General features: G+C 47.3%; 1 protein-coding gene and 1 long non-coding RNA gene across 5 annotated transcripts; one reads left to right on the forward strand and one right to left on the reverse strand.

The window, feature by feature from the left end:
* Positions 1-6,412: 6,412 nt before the first annotated feature.
* LOC123087281 (uncharacterized) lies at positions 6,413-9,680 on the reverse strand. Of its 4 annotated transcripts, XR_006441292.1 has the most exons (5): positions 9,424-9,680; positions 8,137-8,289; positions 7,345-7,408; positions 7,023-7,259; positions 6,413-6,949 (listed from the first exon to the last, which is right to left on the reverse strand). It is a non-coding gene; the product is annotated as an uncharacterized lncRNA (long non-coding RNA). The 4 variants fall into 4 exon arrangements; XR_006441294.1 differs by having other exon boundaries at positions 6,413-6,943; positions 7,023-7,408; XR_006441291.1 differs by having other exon boundaries at positions 7,023-7,408.
* Positions 9,681-12,006: 2,326 nt separating this feature from the next.
* On the forward strand, positions 12,007-13,653 carry LOC123082438 (vegetative cell wall protein gp1-like). The gene is made up of 2 exons (XM_044504765.1): positions 12,007-12,618; positions 12,710-13,653. The coding sequence occupies exons 1-2, from the start codon at positions 12,361-12,363 to the stop codon at positions 13,109-13,111; spliced, it is 660 nt and encodes a 219-aa protein (XP_044360700.1). The 5' UTR covers positions 12,007-12,360; the 3' UTR covers positions 13,112-13,653.
* The last annotated feature ends 5,816 nt before the right edge of the window (positions 13,654-19,469 follow it).

The raw sequence follows: 19,469 nt of genomic DNA on the forward strand, positions 1-19,469 counted from the left end.
CTTCGTCATCACCTAGCGCTGATACCAAATGTTGAAGCTGAATCGCTCAGCCCCTTTTTCTTCCTTTCTTCTACCTCACGTAGAACTCTCAAAAAATAGAAGAACTCTGGTTTTGGTGGCCGCTGTATCACACAGCCTGCCGTTTTCTCTCTATATTTCTCTTAACCAAACAAACTGAATTACAATGCTTTAAGTAGCTAGCTCACACGCGCTGCCAGGCCACAACGTGCCCGACTCTTGTGCACACGACCTGCTCCACTAACCAACTAATCCATCACCTATTCTTATGGCACTAACACACGCATGCATAACAACTTCCTAGATAACTTGTGCAGCCCGTTGGCTTCAGATCCTTGCATGCAGCAGCTTCTCACTGCACCTTGGAGTCTCACCATGCATGCTCTTCAAACTGAACCATCAGGTGTACGCCTCGCACATACCCCTGCACAGACACACTGCTACATGCAAATACAAAAGTAAACATGCAGATACACAGGACATCAAGATTATATCTAACATTCAACCTCCTAATCTTGATGTCCATTCTTCATGCAGAAACTTCAAAGAAGAGCCCGTCGCTGCCGTAGCCGGCCAGCAGCGCCTTCTCCTCATTCTCCTTCTTCTTCTCCGGACACTCCCAGGCAAAGTGACCAAGTTGACGACAATTGTAACACTGTACCTCGCTTTTGTCTTTGCGCCCTCCACCGCGTCCACGACCATGACCCCGTCCTCGCGACGAGTCGTGTCCCCTCGCCATCAGAAGTTGCTCCTCTTCACGCCCCGTCTCCCGTCCCTTCACAAGCTCCTCATGCGCCTTGGGTGAACCAATGGCCTCCTCCATGGCCATCTTGTTGGTGTCGCCCAACAATGCAATTGAAGACGCAACGTGAATGAACTTGTTGGAGAAAGCTCGGAGCAGCTTCTTCATGACGTACTTCTCCTCCATCGCATCACCAAGCTCATGGATGCGCCCCACGAGCGTCGTGAACCTCACCGCGAGGTCATCCACGGACTCCGCATCACCCATCTTGAGGCCGTCAAACTCCGAGCACAAGGACTGAATCCTCGCCTCTCGGACGCGCTCGACGCCCACGTGCATGGAGCGTAGCGCCGCCCACACATCGGCGGCGGTCTCCTTCTCCGCAACTCGCAGCAGCGTTGTGTCGTCGATCGACTGGGAGATGATCGTCATGGCCATCTCCTCCTTGCCCTTGTCGACCTCCGTGGACGACGCCTCGTGATCAACGGCAGCCCATGTGCCGTTGGCCCGCAGGAGGTACTTCATGCTCATCGCCCACGCCGCGTAGTTTGTCCTCGTGAGCAGCGGGAACGGGAGATTCCCCGCCGCCGCCGCCGTCGCCGTCGCGGCAGCCGCCATCGCCGCCGAGTCGCTCGGCACCAATGCTCCACCCGCGGAAGAGTCACGCGGCATCGTCTTCGTCATCACCTAGCGCTGATACCAAATGTTGGAGCTGAATCGCTCAGCCCCTTTTTCTTCCTTTCTTCTACCTCACGTAGAACTCTCAAGGAATAGAAGAACTCTGGTTTTGGTGGCCGCTGTATCACACAGCCTGCCGTTTTCTCTCTATATTTCTCTTAACCAGACAAACTGAATTACAATGCTTTAAGTAGCTAGCTCACACGCGCTGCCAGGCCACAACGTGCCCGACTCTTGTGCACACGACCTGCTCCACTAACCAACTAATCCATCACCTATTCTTATGGCACTAACACACGCATGCATAACAACTTCCTAGATAACTTGTGCAGCCCGTTGGCTTCAGATCCTTGCATGCAGCAGCTTCTCACTGCACCTTGGAGTCTCACCATGCATGCTCTTCAAACTGAACCATCAGGTGTACGCCTCGCACGTACCCCTGCACAGACACACTACTACACGCAAATACAAAAGTAAACATGCAGATACACAAGACATCAAGATTATATCTAACAGATGCCATCCGCGGCGACCAACACATCCACCTCCGAAGCGCCGCGCCTGGAGCGCGCCCATGTAGGCGCCCGCGTCCCCGCTGGCATCGAGCGCGAGGGAGACGGCGAGCTCGCCCCCGCCCTCCTCCGCCAGAGAGAGCTTGCCGGCGGCGGAGGCAAGGAGCTGCTGGTCCTGGGCGGACTTGCCGGAGAGCAGGAGGAACGTGGTGGCGGCTGGGGCTCCGCCGCTGCTGCTATGCTCGGTTGCGGGAGCGGGAGCGGCGACCCGGCGCGCACATCGGTGGGGAGGCTGGCCAGCGCCGGCGGCGGCTCCAATCAGTCCTCGGCGGCGGCGGATCGTCTCGGATCTCGGCGGCAGATCGTATTGGAGTAGAGATGGGATCGAGAGGAGTCGGCAATGAAGGATGGGATCGATGGAGCGTTTTTTCTGCCGGGTGTGGGTTTTTGTTTTGCCTGCATGGGGTGGGGTGGGGGAGATGACGAAAAAAACCAGCGAAAAAAACCCGGACGAAAATGGTGGGACGAAAATAAACCCAAAACGGAGACTACCAACTGAGACATTAGGAGTAGAGATCATTGTTCCTTTGGACACAACAAGTACAAGCATGGCACACATCCATCACTTATGGTTTGCATATGCATGGTAAATTCATTTATAGCATTCTAATGCACTTTTCATACAAAAGAAAAGAACACATACAGAGGAAATAAAAATAGGATGGGAGCCAGTTGTTAAAATCGTCTTCTATTAGAATTCATATCCCTGAACATAATTTATACAAGTCAAATAAAAATGCACCCTGAATATTATCCTCACAATTATTATTTTTCAGATAACTTTCCTATCCAACATGGTGTGTATGGAAATGACTTTCCCATCCAATGCGCGGGTAACTTGCCCAAGTACTGTACTTTAGAGCTACTAAAATCATAAGCAACTGATGTGTCTCGTGACATCCACAAGAAGACAATCTCTTTATATAGATGAAATCCAAGGAAATAGACATCTTCAAAGACATCTTCAAAATGCATGTGGTCACAATTAACCTTAATATCTCGAGTCTCAAGGATAAAACCCTTGCTGTAGTCCCATTCAGCGCTATCTTCCATTAGTCCTTCCTTAACATCTTCATCAAGACAATTACCTCTCAGAAAGATCCAAGGTCTTAGGTTTTGATCCTTGTGCTTTTTTTGTTGGGAAATCCATCCTTATACTTGACCAAAGAAATTTTTGCCATCACCGGCGCAAAGTTGATATCATTCTTCAACTCCCACTCCATTCTACCACAAGATTCATCTAGAAACCAAACCTGAAGCTGGTGTTGAACATTATGATAAATCAAAGCACAATACACCCCATTGCTTGATTTTTCAAGATAAAGATGTGTAGAACCATCCATTTTGCCGCCCGATGGCGATTTAATCACTTGATACGCACCATCCGATAAGGTTATGCTGCAAATTAAGTTGAGACGCCAACGGGTGAGTATAAAATATATGCATGTTAATAAGAACATATATATTAACAAAACGAGTGTTTGAACTTGTTGAATTATGTATTTTGGCTTGGTCAAACTTAAGCAAGTTTGATTTAGGACAAACCGGCAACAACTGCAATTATATATTTTTTGGAATGAAGGTATTACAATTTACTGTATTAAGCAATGAGTTTCATCAGACCCTAAATGAGTCCAAATCTACAATAAAGAAAAAAGAGAGGCCGCACCCAGTTAATTAAATTGAGAGAGGCCCCGGTGAGTAAATGCATATACATACCGCATGATGGAGTCATTTTGACAGTGCACATAAAGCGCTCCTTTCCAGTAGACGGTGTAACAGCGTTGGAACATTGTATATTGCTGCATGTCGGCGATGGTGCCTGCAGCCTCTCCTCTGCGGAGGAACGACCTCTCCTCCCATCTCCATGTCCTTGAAGAGCTTTGGGGGGTCCGCGCAGAGGACATCTATCTCCATGAAGAAGATCCCGTAGAGCGAGAGCGGGAGGAGGTCCGTCCGCAGCAGGCGGCGGCCGTCGATGACGTCGCGCCAGCCTTTGCAGACGCAGCGAGGCTGCGTGGCTCGAGACGGCGGAGGACGCACGCGAGGATGTCGTCGGGCACGGGCAGCAGCTGCGCGTGCGCCGCCACACCGGCCATGGATTGATCGCGATGATCGCCGGCTTCCATGTGAATCGAGTGATGATCGATCGGCGCAGCTCTTGCTCGGGGACTCTATACAAGACGTATCGATGGAGGCGCTAGCTCTTGCAAAAAGGTTGAGTATTATAAGAGGAGACGGGCTAGGGCTAGCTCTTCCGATCCGGGGAGACGTCGGTCGTATACGTCGATACAGCTAGCGCGGCCACGTACGGTACAGCGCCACGTACGCGCTTGCACGTCGAATCAACGGCTGGCATGCATGCCGTCGCGCGTACGCGTTCGTGCGTTAGCTTTACTAGCAAACAAGCCCGTGCGTTGCAACGGGAGCGAAAAAATCACATTTCATACACACTCTCGAGACATCAGTAAATCTCTTGAAATCGTGAACGATGTCACATGAAAAACAAAATGATAAGTGATGTTGCGCAAAAACATAAAGACGTGATGATTTTTAAAGTGTATTCAAGGTGTTTTCAATTTAGACAATATAAATATCTATCTAGTTGCAAGTATCTCTTTACGCATTTATTGTCGTTCCTTCTCGGTGGTGCCCAACAAATATTTGCATTATGATGAAATTAACATTTGCAAAAGAGCATTATTTTTGCCTCCTTGATATATGTGTTTTTTGTAATCCAAGTCAAGTATTAATTTGGTCGCAAACATGTTAGACAACTCCATCGAAAACAATCAATTTGCAAGGGAATGCATACCAAATGTTCAAGTTTGCATATCAACATCGATATTCTCAAGAAAAAAATTATGGAAACAATTTAAAACAATATGAAAATTAAAGTCAAGCCATTGGTTTACGTAAAGCTTGTATCAGGAACATTGTACATTTTTCCTACATCAGAAACATTTTTATATACACGCTTAATACTTTCCAATTTCATGGTTAACATTTTCCAAAACCTATTTATTTTTTATGTCTACTTATTTTATACACATTCTACTTTTTTGTATACATCAAAAACATTTTTTACGTACACGTTTAACAACATGGTACATGATAATATTTTTGAAAACTTATAATTTTTATGTCTACTTTGTTCCATACACATTGTATATGTTTTTGTATACATTTTTTTATATATACATCAGAAACATTTTTTCCATGCACATTTAATTTTTTTAATGCACGATTAACATTTACTAAAGAATGAAAAATATATTATTATTTTTCTATACACACTGTACTTGTTTGTATATAATGAAAACATTTTTTCTATACAAGCTTCACATTTGTTTAATGCATGATTAACATTCTTTCAAAGTCCGCATATAAGTGATTTTTATAATTAAAATATTTATAGTATTTCGAAATAAAGCCAAAAGAAGAAAATACAAAGCGAATGTAATAGAAGTGAAAAAGAAAGAAAAAAAAGTGTTGTAGGCCGCGTTGGGCTGGCCCAATCAGGCATCTTATCTAATAGAGAAAAGAGGAGCAAAAAGTGGAGATTCTGGGGTCGAACCTGGGTCTCCTAGGTGGGAGCGCGAGGGTCTAGCCAGTCGGTCTGGCCATGCAATAGTGATTCGCTGGTGGGTTGGTTTCTTATTGTATCAAAACAAACGGCCGACTTAAAGAAAAAAAACGAATCGATTTTCCAACTTACCGGTGGCATAGGTGGGTAATTCATGCGAACTCCAGGGGCAAATTGTGCGACGGACGACAGAAACCCAACATGTGAATAGTACCACCTCGCCAGATAAAAAAAACTCAAAAAAATCATCTAATCGCGGGACGAAACTAAGAATATCACCTTGCTTTATTAGTAGGTATAGGTATAGATATAGAGGTATAGATATAGATATAGACTAAGTAAAAGTGCCCGTGCGTTGCAACGGACAAACAACAAAAACTCACAAAAATTATAATGGCCACCATAAAACAATTCAAGTTAATCAGATTGCGCCAACTAATACTTAAGAATAACACAAGCAAGAAAGAGGAACCTGAGCTTAGAAAAAAATAGGAACTTGCATACCATCCTGGTTTAATGAACGCTCCTTCTGGCGCTGCTAGTGGCCATCGCTTTGCCTGCTTGTCCTCGTGGGCAGACGTGGGGAAGGAGCAGATCCTGAGATCAAGGAGGCCGTGGACGGGAGCAACCGCTCAAGAAAAAGAACCATCCATAAACATTATATATAAAGGATGCTACAATTTTCAGAATGTTGGCAGAGGCTAGAGCTGCCATCCCGACATTCTATTGCTACATATACTAATATCAACACTTCAATATAGCAATGTAACTTATGTGGCATCGCCCAAAAAATTAGTACAACAAAAGGGCATGGAGTGAAAAAAACATGGTCCACAATCATCCAAAGGAAAAATAAATCATAAGGACAATGTTTGTGTACCCACATGGGGATCAATGTTTTGTTTTAATGTTCTATGAAGAGGTTGTGGCTCATGCCTCATGACATTTACAAGAGGAAAATCCAGATCATCTCTAGGTGCTAGCACTTTGCAGAAGCCTACAAATCCAGTTTAGCTCCTCCAGTTAGTTCATGGTGTGCCGCCGACTGCAGAAATAAGTCAAGAGCCAGCACGTCCTTCAATGCCCAGTAGTGCGCCTAGCTATTCAAATTTCACATATTACATGCCAGCTTCTATAGCACATCCGATGAATCAGAGAGGCGTAGTACCTTTCTAATATTTGCATACCACAATTTGGATAAGGTAAACTTTCATTTTGATAACATTTGTGATGTTGGCTCAAGTGTGTATCAACCTCATAATGGATTCCACCACAAGCTTTGAGAACAGAGAAAAATTGTCTTCCAACAACTTGGCTGGCCTTGGTGGCTCCAGACTCCAGCAAGGCCTGCAACTTTTATTTGGCATTGTTCATCAGTCTACAAAATAAATGGGTAATCATATGAAGGGGTAAGATGATAGCTAACCATTGTCAAGAATCTAGACTATATTGTTGTCGAGGATCGAGGTGATTCGATGCACGGTCGTGATGACAGTTGACCCTGAGAAATGATGTTGTGGTGTGTTCTGGATCAGGTTATTGGTTGCACTGTCACCGAAGCAGTGGCTTCGTCCAGGACCAGTATCTTGGTGCGCCTAAGAATCGCCCTACCAACACAGAAGCTGACAATGGCCCATGCTCTAGTTCTGTTCATTCTCTACCACTTCGAGGGTAACTTTGAATTTCAGAAATTTCCGAAGAAGCAAGACTACCAAAATATGAACTGTATGGTACAATATAGAGCAGACCTGGTGAGTCATGTCTTAGCTCCTTTCTCCGAACTTCATCTGGTAGCTAACAGTAATCCAAGGCCTGAAATCTCGAGTAATATTTTTCAGATAAGTTAAGAGGATCATAGGGCCTCTGTATTAGAGAAATGCACACAACCATATTGTGGAGACATATCAAACTAAAAAAACAATTGCGAGCACTTTAAAAGAGGGCCCTCTGTTTCTGTCATTTTTTAATTCACCATGACCACTTTGCGCCAAGGAAAAAAATAGCGCGCTATAGCAGATGTAATCAACATAACAACATCTGTATTTATCAACCTCTGAGATGGAAATCAGGAGCCATATTTGTGAACTCAGATGTTAATTGTGAACTTAAGCTTGCCTGTTTAAGTAAGCCACTGTTTTCATGTTCCAAGAGGTCAAATTTTCATGCTGGTTCTAGTGATATTTTTCATCCTGAAATTATTTGTTAACATATAGATATAAAATCATACTGATTGTATGGGAGCCAAATGTCTCAACCCCTTTTTACCGGAAATGATATGGATATCATACTCGTGTATTCAGTGATGGCCTAGTGTTCCTGTTTTACTCTCTGAACTATATACGCAAGGACAAAGCGAGAGCCATGGGGAAAAACAAAAAAGGATCAATGTAGTGAGTTTGAGTGGTACATGCAACAGTCTGGAACATCAAATTCATTACGCTGATACAACCACAAAGTACAGAACTTGCATATACTAACTTATTAAGCTCTGCAGTGTCATCATAAATGTGTTGAAGCAATCTGTATAAAAAGTTCCTTACCTATGGAGGAGCATGTCAGGTTGTGGTGGTAGTCGGACTTGGGGCCAAAGGAGATGAGCTCACGGCCCTTGTCGACGACGACATCTACCTCGCCAGCTCCCAGCTTGCCACTGTCAAGGCCCACTTCAAGATCGAGCTCCCAACAACGCTAACCTTTCCATATGAAAGAAGCTAATATTATTTAACAACAATAAATTCTGTTCTCAAATTCAACATCTTTCAGAGCGCCGGGGTCTCTAGCTCTCTGCCAATCCGAAGTTCCAAACGGTCCAATGTGAAAACCTCACAAAGTCAACACAAGCTTATTTCCTGATCTTTCGATTCGAAAGAACTCCGAAGAATTTCAGGTATCATCGACCCGAGACTGGAAGACAAAGCTTGGAAATGTCACTGCTAATCGATGGCAGAATTAGTTTGAGAAATATATATAAAGAACAGAGGCTCTGGAAATATTTTATAAACTGCCAGTGTCTAGGATTCTGATCTAAAAAAATAGAACACATAAGGTTTCTGGTATTTTTTTTCTATTATTAAGGACTTGTAGCCTCCTGACTCCTGTCATGAAGTGGCTTGCTTGGAGCTGATGCAGGAACTTAACACATTTGATGTGCTTAACATTCAAAGAACTAATGTGCTTGATGGCGATTTGAACTACATGTCTGTTTTTATTACCCATCATCGTAACCACATATGAAAATTACTAAATTAGTATAAAATCACCCCTTTGATGTGAAAAGCATCTAAACAGATGATTGGCAATAGTACTGCACATAGCTAAATTATTTGGACTGGGTTGACCACTGAAGGCCATGCTACATCGTTGATTCCATCATGTAGGCCTAAATTCGCGTTGTTGGTGTGGTTGGGCATTTCATCAAACACCCGGAAGGACATAGTTTAATTAGCACATAATTTGGCCACCAACGAATTTAGAGAGAAGCACTCAAAGAAGCATGGAGAACGGCACCATACCGCCACCGCCCTCCTCCACCTGTATCTCCCTTCCCCCCCACACCTCGTGTCGTTGCACCGCTGCCGCGGCGGGAGGACGATGTGCCTATCTGGAAGGACACGGCCGGGAGGGAGCTCGAGGGAGTCGCGTCGACAGAGCGGCGCTACCGGCGGCGATTTGGTTCGGCGCACAGGTGGTTAGTCGTGGCGGCGCGAGATGCAGGGGGAGTTTCCGTCGGCGGCGCGCAGGGATTTGACTCGCGGGCGGTGTGGGAGTTGGGGCGCCGGAGTTTGGGGGTTGGACATGGAGGAGATGGGTAATGCCCTCGAGCTCACCTCCCCGAGATCCTGGTGCTGTCGTCCTCCTCGAGTTGCTGCTGCCCGATCCGACCTCCGTGGCATGGGTGTACTCCTTTGAGAGAAACAGTGGCTCGGGAGATGCGAAGGCTAACGGCGGCATTCGCGGAGAAGAGGAGCACGGCGGGGTCGGCGTGGAGGGGGCACATGAGACGGCCGGCGTCGGTGGCGGCGCCGTGGTCGATAGGAGGGGATTTGGGGTGGCTAGGCATTGACGAAGTTGTAGTAGCGTACGGTGTCCTTTAGCTCGAATCGTTTCCTTTGTCACCAGGATCGCGGGTTGAATACTCCAAACGACAGGGTGCTTTTTGTAAACACAAAGCCTTTTCTTAGATCCACTTAAAAAGGGACTGCGGGTTTAATAATTGAACAAATAGAGACTTTGTTGCAAAACTGCAGCGACGGTGAACCCGACAGACTCAATCCGTGCTTTATTATTACTAGCTAAGTGTCCGTGCGTTGCCACGGATTAACAAATATATATATACAAAGAGAAAATTCATGTGACATGAGAGTCAAAGTTCATTTCTATGGGATGATACCTCATGGTCATGATCTAGTAGATACATACATCTCGTCATTGTCTTTCTTCCACACTCCATGTCTGAGCTACCACGCGACATTCAACTTCCTTCTCCCACCATGCATGCTTTTATCTCCTATTTCTCCTACCTTTACCTTACACGACAGTACCAAGTTTCTTGTCCAACTATCATAATCTTCTCCGGTAGGGCACCCCCTTAGATTATTACTGACTTGTACATGTTGCAAATAAGATCAACGAAAATGGATACTAAATTTCTGATGAGAAATGAGAATTCAGGGCAATATCTTCCCAAGACAATAATAATTCCAAGACAATCTTTTTATACCTTCTGTCAACATTGGGACACACATTCCACACAATAAGCATGCAATGATGTTGATACTTGATTAATTGTCATTATATGTCTACAGTAAAGATAACTTTACTCAAAACCGCCTATCTTAGCCAAATCAACAAATCTCTCTCATTAATGCAATTTTCTTTAGAAAACAAATAATAGATTCTTTCCTGTCTTAGCCAAATCAACGGATCTCTTTCATTAATGCAATTTGCTTTAGCAAACAAATAATAGATTTTTTCCTACCTTAGCCAAATCAACGGATCTCTCCCATTAATGCAATTTGCTTTAGCAAACAAATAATAGATTCTTTCTTACCTTAGCCAAATCAATGGATCTCTCCCCGGTTCGCTGGGCGCGTTTCGGTGGGTGGGCGTGGGGGTGGGGGTAATTTGATGGAAATAAACCGGTTGAAAATAAACCGGTTGAAAATAAACGGATCCTGTCTCACTCTTCACTTTCTTTACAATAAACTTCAGAATAGCAATCTTGGCGAGTGATCTCGACGGGGTTCAATCGGCGTGGCGCACCGCTGATTCTTCCAGGAGTGGGTGCTGAGAGGAAGGATCCCAAACCTCCATTGTCAATCGGCCAGAGCTGCATCGTCCTTTGGATCAGAGCGTGGACGGGATCAAGACGGTAGGGTTTGAGGAATTTGTAGGACATGAGGGTTTATAGTTGGCAGCACGAGAACTCACCCATATCTTGGCAGACGGCAGGCCCGAGGTGCGGTCGTGTTCATGCTTCGGGAGCTACCACATGCTGTCCTCGCCGCCATCAGCGACACCACCGCCATCGCCTGTTGCCATCACTTCAGCGCCACGAGCGTGGGACCGAGGGACGAAGGGAAGGGAAGGAAGTGAATTGACGTACCTATGTTTGGTATATATCACACGAGGAATCAAAACTGGATGCACGTGAAAGCATAGAGATGGGAGAGGAGGACAGAGGAAGGGAAGGGCAAGAGGAACCTGAGGATGTGCGATGAAGGAGCGATGCCAAAACATCACAAAGGGGGACCCGTAGCTCGTCACGTAGCGCGGCCGCCTCATTGCCGGCTGCCACCCCGCGCTACCGCCTCCGTGCGCAGGTTCCGTTCGTGGAGCGTGAGGAGCGCATGACCTGCCTTCACCGCGGCCTGGTCCTCCCCACTATCGTGAAGCTCGCCCGCATCGCCGCCCCAATTGCTCAGGATGACGGATGAAGATCCTGCAACAGCGACGTGGGTGAGGGATGCAGCCGACGATGGAGGGATGATTTTCGTGGCTAAACCCTCCCTATCAAAATAACTACTTAAAAAAGGCAAAGATCGATGCATTAGGAAAATTAGGATTTGGAATTGATTGTCATAAAACAAAATTTTATTAATTGATAACGTGCTATCGGTACATGCCCGTTTATAACGTGTCTAGTTAGGAAACTTTGGAAAAGTTAGAAAAGTTTTTATTGTGAGGGTAAAAAAATCAATGTGAGGAGATATGGTGGTGGGATATGAGACGAAAATAAACCGGACGAAAATAAACCAGACGAAATATAACCAGACGAAAATAAACCGTGGACGCAATCCTACCAACTGCTCCATTAGGAGTAGAGACTAGCACACATGCCCATGCGTTGCAACGGGATATACGCATTTAAGTGATTTAACATGCATCATCGGTAACGCTACACTCTCAAATAAACTCCTTTTGTCCCTATAATATTTGTAAAATAGAGAAAAGAAAACAGTTTCCACATTAGAAGATAACACTGCCCCTAGCAATCCAAGCGTTCATGACATTCTCGGACAGCAAGCAGGAAGCAAAATCTGCAGCAAGCAATACATGGAGCAAACAAGAACTTTTTGGAATTCAGACACTTGCATCTTTAAAATGGTGTACTACTCCTGGAGCAAGCAACAAGCAGCAAAGCAATACATGGAACAGAGAATGGCGATGGCAATAGCGTGGACGAGGGAGAAGAGGCTGCGGAGCGTTGCTCTCACTCTCACGCGGCTCTCACTCACTCTGTCCCGCTGCAACAGGGAGCCGCCATGGCCATCAACGCCAACTGCCGCCGCGTGCAGGCCTCGCTCCGATCCAGCCGCCCAAGACCTCTCTGCCCCAGTTCCATCCCATCCTCGCCTGCCGGAGCCCCGCGTCCCAGCCGCCGTCACCCGAGCTTGGCCATGGCGCCGCCAACCGGAGCTTCGCCCGCCTCCGGCCATTCCTCGGCCGGCTCCTGCAGCCCCGCGCCCGTCCCGGCCTCCTCCACGCCAAGCAGCAGCTCGTCGGAGCACGAGCTCCACCGGGTCCGCCTCCCTCTGTCGTCCCTCTTCTTCTTCTATCTCTTTTACTCCCTCTCTGCCTCTTCTCTGAAATTTCCCCACCTTGACCTTGCAGCTCCCGCCGCCGCCCTGCTCCGTTCATCGCCTTCTCCGCCAGATCCGGCGAGGCCCTGCGTTCCCAGCCTCGTCCCCGCCACCAGGTCGCCGCGCCGCACCACCGGAGACCAGCAGCGCCGTCGCACTCCGTGTCCTATCCCTGCTCGTGTACGTGCGCAGGAGACGCGCCAGGTCGCCTCGATTCAGGCCTCCTCCTCGCCCGTGGGCCACCAGCACCGAGCCGGCTTTCTGGCGAGACCCCAGTCCTGCCTCAGCCACTACGCCTGAAGCCGCCCCGCCGCAGCGCGCCTCCTCGCGTGCCTCGCCCCAACTGAGCACGCCGGCCGCCTTGTCCTCCTCCGCCGCGACGCCTCGGCCCGCGAAGGCGCCTCGCCAAGCAGCGGGAGGAGTTGCGTGCTAGGCTCACCTGGCGCAAGCGCGCCCGCGAGCTCACCCCCGTGCCGGCCAAGGCCGCCTTCGGCGACTCCACAACTCCCTGTCTGTCGCGCCCTCGAACGCCCGCCACAAGGCCGCTCCCCATTCCTGGCCTCGGGCGGCGTGGACGCCGGCAGCAAGCGGAGGCACGTGCCAGGCGGTGGAGGACGGCTCGCGGGCGTCAGCGGCAAGCGGCGTGCCCGGCGGTGGAGTACGGCAATGGATAAACGGCGGCGGAGAACGCAATGGACGCAGGGGGCTTTTTGCAAAATCCAACCGTTTTCTGCAGTAACACATTAAAATAGGACTGCGGGTTTATTTCAAAGAAACAGAGGGGCTTTTTCGCAAAAACGCCAACGACGTACGGCAGAAGCACTCCGTGCTTTATTAGTAGGGAAAGATATATATACGGTTTCCTTTTTGAACTACACAAGAGATGTAGATCCCATAATAGATATGTTTGTCCGTTCAAAAAGGAGATACCTTATTATACTTATCGGAATTATATATATGATTGACACAATCGTATCCGAAAAGACTTTCAATTTATTCATCGCCTGTCACTGTCAGGGCTGTTGGAATATTTGTAATCCTGTCGTTTATTTTCAGCAAATAAACCGGTCCATGCTAACAACCACCATTGTTGCTCCTACTTAGAGCGATCACGGTCTAGTAACGAGAGAAGTACTCTTCGGTAATGCCTCCAAGGAAGGAGAAGACGCACACCAGTACTCTCATCGCCGATAACGACCCCCATTGAATCCAAAGCTTTTGCCTAGAGGGAGCCTCATACCTCTACACCTCCGCAACCCAATGAGGGAGCCTAACTGCTACAAAACTACAAGATCGAACCGCGGCACGGCTCATATTCATTAAGGGCAAACCATACAATCGTAGCAGAAGGACAACACAAGCGAACCACACCATGGAGTAATTCTTGAACTAACACTGACACCACCCCCCACCATCGCGAGCTTTGCCCGACGGAGGCACTGGTGATGTTGATGCGAAGGATGAGGAGGAGGGGCTGGGTCGCCACCCATGTCGCCCCAGGGAGGGAGTGTCTTGGGGGCTGGGGCCTTTGGTCGCGACTTAGAGATTAGCATGTAAGCAAATATCCTGTCGATACAAACAAATACATCAGTTGGTCCTTTCATAACTCATTGTTCCTTTGGACACAACAAGTACAAACATAGCACATCCATCACTTATAGTTTGCATATGCATGGTAAATTCATTTATAGCATTCTAATGCACCTTTCATACAAAAGAAAATAACACATATAGAGGAAATAAAAATAGGACGGGAGCCGGTTGTTAAAATCGTATTCTATGAGAATTCATATCCCTGAACATAATTTAGAAAAACTGGTGCCTGTCCAGATTGTGTCTGGTTGTCTCAGGCTCTGGGTTTTTCGGCACCATGTAAGCAAGAATGTACACTTGCCAAAACAATTAGTATGCGACTGTTTTGTAGTCCAGAGGGGACGCGGCTCCTCTGACATACAGCGCACACACTGACGTGTAGACCCGGACCCACGCGTCAGTGGCCAAACGTCAGGGGATCCGGCTCCGTCCAGAGGGGCAGTCGTTGTACAGTTCATGTGCATGCTTGTGATGCTCCCATGTGAAAGATGTGATGTTCTTGCATGGTAGCATCTAAAGAAATGTGTTCTGAGGTCTTTGGTTCAGTTACAAAACAACATCACAACAGTTATTTCTAAAGTTGTTTCCCTCGTACTTAATATTACAGAGTTATAACTGTTGGGCTTTCCAACTGTCCGAAGAATAATTTCCACAAAAAAACGGTTTTTTTTTTTTTGCCAAAGATAGCAATGAGCCACCACACAACAGTTACATAAGCTGATACAAGAGCAAATCTTTCAATTTTCTCAACTGCTATGCACGGCTTAAAACAGAAGCTCGATCAAACAAATGTATAGATGAAGATGACACATGCCATCCCATACAACCTACAGCAGAGTAAGACTGCACTTGAAAAGAGGACGAAAAGTAGGCGTTCAAAGCCAGAAGAAGCAATCTTACAATATTTTGCCAATTACTTCTGGTGGATATCCAGTTATTTCATAGAGCTAGACCTAGTCTTAGCTTTTCCATGTTTCCAGTACATCACCAGCATAGATAAACTGTACACTTATAACATAAAGCATTGGAATTGTTACTTTAATCAGATTACATAATGGACTTGAATGGATTGACATCTACTATATCAAGTTTACACGATATGACTTCAAGTAATTATTCCAACGTTTCATAAGTGAAACCGACACATCTACTTGTCTGGGACGTTTTGGATGCTCTTTGCCCTGTAAAGAATAACAAGACCACGTTAGCAATTGTACACAGAGTCTTTTTTTCCGAGGTTACAGACCCTCAACAACAACAACAACAACAACAACAACAACAACAACAACAACAACAACAACAACAACAACAACAACAACAACAACAAAACCTAACATCTTGGCTGCAGTCACACTTCTTGGTCTTCTTGCGTCGGACCTCACCTGATAACAATTGTATATAACCCATCTCCATGCAGGCTCCCAGCCAGAGCTACAGTCAAGCGAGAGCCGACAGACACCAACCACATCCACATTCAGATTCGCAGAGAAGCAAGCAACAAGCATGGCCAAGATCATGTTCGTCCTTCTGCTCCTCTGTCCCCTCCTCGCCCAATCCCATGCCACCACCACTTTCAAAGAGATTTCATCACAGCTGCAAAACCAGAGATTCGTCGAGTTGGACGAGGCCCTGCAGAGGGCCCTGCCGCTTCGTCAGCCACCTCCCCCGAGGTCGGTTGTCCTGGACGCTGCCGAAGCAGATGCAGTGAAGGAGAGCCTCCTGATCTTGGTGCGGGCTCTCACGGAGGGGCTCAACGGTCGCCCCGGCCTCCTGAGCTTCCACAACCAAGGCGAGGAGGAACCCGCGGCGGCGGCGTCACCGAAGGAAACCGTGGCTTGACGTCCTGCATGAAGCGTTTATAGTTTATATTCCCCTAAAGCTCCTGTAACCTGTCTGGGGAGCAACTAAGAAGTAGTCTATGATGTAATCCTTCTGTCCTGTGCACGCGCCGTCAGTCTAATGTGGTTGTATGTTGTGGTATCAGTTATTAATATACATGAAATTGTGTTGTCCAAAAATGACGTAGCAATTGGGAAACTGATTCTGTCCGGCTTCCAAATGACTGTAGCGTAGCCGTTCGCTCGTGTCAATCCCCTCCTCTATCTATACGCCACTCCGTCACCGCCACCTGCTGCTGCAACCCCGCCTTGCAAGTCAGTCGGGGGCCTGCAGCCCACACGTGTACAGAGCTGCGAGCGGGCAGAGTATAATGCCCAACAACACCGGTAGTGCTTCAGAAACATCTCCCCCATAAATAATACAGGCAACGAGAGCTCCATGAAGATTTGACAAGAAGATGGCCCTCATTGCTCGCTGAACCAGATCGAGCCTCGGCCTGCTCGACTAGCTCAACTAGTGGATTGGCATTTTTGGCAACCTTAGCTTGGCCTGCTTCTTCCTCATGGAAAGGGAAGCAACGAGTCTCAGCCTCCTCTTCTCTCGCGGTCGCGGTCGCCGTCGCCGGCGTCCCAAGTCCAAGTCACACGCGCACCCCGCACGCGGATGGATTGCTACGTCTAGTATATATAGAGATATGGATGGTTTGGACTTGGGAGTTGGAACAAGGATGGGGTCGTCCATGGCTAGAGGGAAGGTCGTGCCGCGGATCGGTGAGGTGGCGCAAGGCAAGGAAGGCCAATGCCATGGATCAGTGAGGTGGCGCAGGTGCAGGGCTGAGGTGGCGCAAGAGATTATTACTTGGCTTTCCAATGGTCTGTATTTATTTATTTTAGCAAACTATAACTTTTTCCATGCCAGTGGAGCTATTCAGTTCCGCTTTCTTTGAAAATCAACGGCTCTAGAGTTTGTAATTTATTTATCTAGGTTCAAGCGAGGGATCCTTCTTCTCTCTTATTTTAGCAAACTGACTTTTCCAAGTGTGCTTTTTTCATTGAGGATGTCAAAAAACAATGGTTCTAGAGTTTGTAAACCTGTTTTTTTATCTATCCAATGTTCAAGCCACCCTTTTCTCTTATTCACCTGACAAGAATAACAAGCATGTGCTAACAAAGCAAAGCAAATGGATCTTGTAACATGTTCGAACAAGAATAGGCATGGATCCTCAAACAAGGACAAATAGATTATGTTTAGATCCTCAAACAAGTAGACACATTTGGTTTTATTGCATCTTTCAGCAACATAGATCGGCTGCACACACACACACACACACACACACACACCCTTCCTATTTCAAAGTTTCAAACACAAACCAAAACCATATACATCTTCTGCCTGGGAATGAAATAACAAGGCGCCTTTGGCATGGTCGGTCCGAATTCCTCTGGCGTCCATGGCAACAATGGGACGTCCGATCAAGCCACCAGGCTCGGACGCCAACGTATGCTGCTCCTGGGCCCCGCCTCTCGCATATACGCTGGCTCTAATCTGCGTGCATGAGAAAAGCAAGTCACGTATACCATATTACAGATACAGAAGGAGATGAACAATGCAGATTCCAAAATGCTGCTTATATACTGAGAAACCACCAAACAAGAACATCCAAGAAATCAACTAATAAACCTGACAGCAATATCAACCAAATACCCTAGGAGGCTGAGCATTCTAACATTTCATCGACAACATACCAAATTAGAACATGAGCAGAAGAAGCCCGCTGCACGGAACAATAACCTGATACAGCACCAAACATAACTAAACCACAGTTTATAGGTGGCCAGATGATGGTCTTTTGTATTGACACAATAGCACCAAACTTAAGTAACTGTATCAACACAATAACACTGAACTTTGGTCAAAGTCTCCCTGTTTTTTCGTAGTGCACACATCCAAGACCGATCTATGTATTGCCTAATTCACAAACGCTAACAAGGCTCTAAGCAATCAGCAGTATACTTGAACCTGCCAGGTTGCAATGGCGCAATAGTCTAAACAATAATCATTTTCAGTCAATTTGTTGGCACCACATCTCCTTCAGGGATCAATGAGAATAAACATTAACATACCTTAAGTCCAACCAGGGGCTCTAGGGTCCATCTTGTCGATGGATTGCTCCGACGACTGCGGCAAACCTTCTGGCACGCATCATAGAGCAGCCTCACTGACACAAATCTGAGCATGAAGTGTACATGGCAATGATCCGAGTTCCTCTGGGAATTAAACAAGGCGCCGTTGGCATGGTCCTAGTTCCTCCAGCGTCCATGGCAACGATGGTGTGCCTGCTGGACAGACCTGACATGCTCCGATGAAGCCACCCGGCTCGGATGCTAACATATGTTGCTGCCTCTCGCACATATGCTCTAATCTGCATGCATAAGAAAAGCAAGTCAATAGGCCTACTCTCGCATAGGCTTAAACAATGCAGATTCCAGAACACTTGTATACTGATAACTGAAACCACCAAACAAGACGGCCAAGAAATCAACTAAACCTAACAGAAACCGAATTCACTAGGAGGCTCACCATGGCATACACCATCCTAACATTTCATCAACACCGTGCCAAATTAGGACATGAAGAGAAGAACGCTTGTCGCACAGAACCACAGATTATGGGTGGCCACATGATGGTCACCATCACAGGAAAGCATCCACAATCAGCTCGAGGGCCCACTACCAGAAAAACTGGGGTTGCCGACGGCCAAATCTATGCCGACGGCCCCCGTCGGCATCGCCGGACCTATACCGACGGCCAAGGATAGGCCGTAGGCGTAGAAAAGCCGTCGGCATACATCCATCTATGCCGACGGTGCCGTTGGCATAGACGAGGCCGCCGGGACCGCCCGAGATACGCCTACGGGGCCCGTCGGCATAGGACAGGCTGTCGGCATAGCCCGTGCCCACCTCCCCGGTCAGTGCTGACCACTTGACGGCGTTTATCCTACGCCGACGGGCGGTAACGGCGGCCGTCGGCATATCTGTGGCAGAGGTATGCCTACGGCATAGCCGTCGGCATAGGCCCCTCTGCCACGTCAACGATCCGTGTGCCACACCACGTCATCGATCCGTGTGTGCACAGATATGCCGACGGCCTTGCCGTCGGCATATCTTTACTTTACTTAATTTTTTATTTTATCTGTGGCAGAGATATGCCTACGGCACAGCCGTCGGCATAGGCCCCTTCGCCACATCATCGATCAGTGTGCCACGCCACGTCATCGATCCGTGGGACAACCTGCGTGTGTGCACAGATATGCCGACGGCCTTGCCGTCGGCATACGTGTATTTTATTTTATTTTTTAT

The sequence above is a fragment of the Triticum aestivum genome, chromosome 4A, assembly GCF_018294505.1.
Source record: "Triticum aestivum cultivar Chinese Spring chromosome 4A, IWGSC CS RefSeq v2.1, whole genome shotgun sequence".
NCBI classification, from domain to species: Eukaryota; Viridiplantae; Streptophyta; class Magnoliopsida; order Poales; family Poaceae; genus Triticum; species Triticum aestivum.

Bases quoted from the DNA above. Each gene is read 5' to 3' on its own strand.
- LOC123082438 (XM_044504765.1), top strand. From the start codon at position 12,361: ATGGCCATCAACGCCAACTGCCGCCGCGTGCAGGCCTCGCTCCGATCC. The intron at 12,619-12,709 runs GTCCGCCTCCCT...TTGACCTTGCAG, and splicing joins CGGAGCACGAGCTCCACCGG to CTCCCGCCGCCGCCCTGCTC.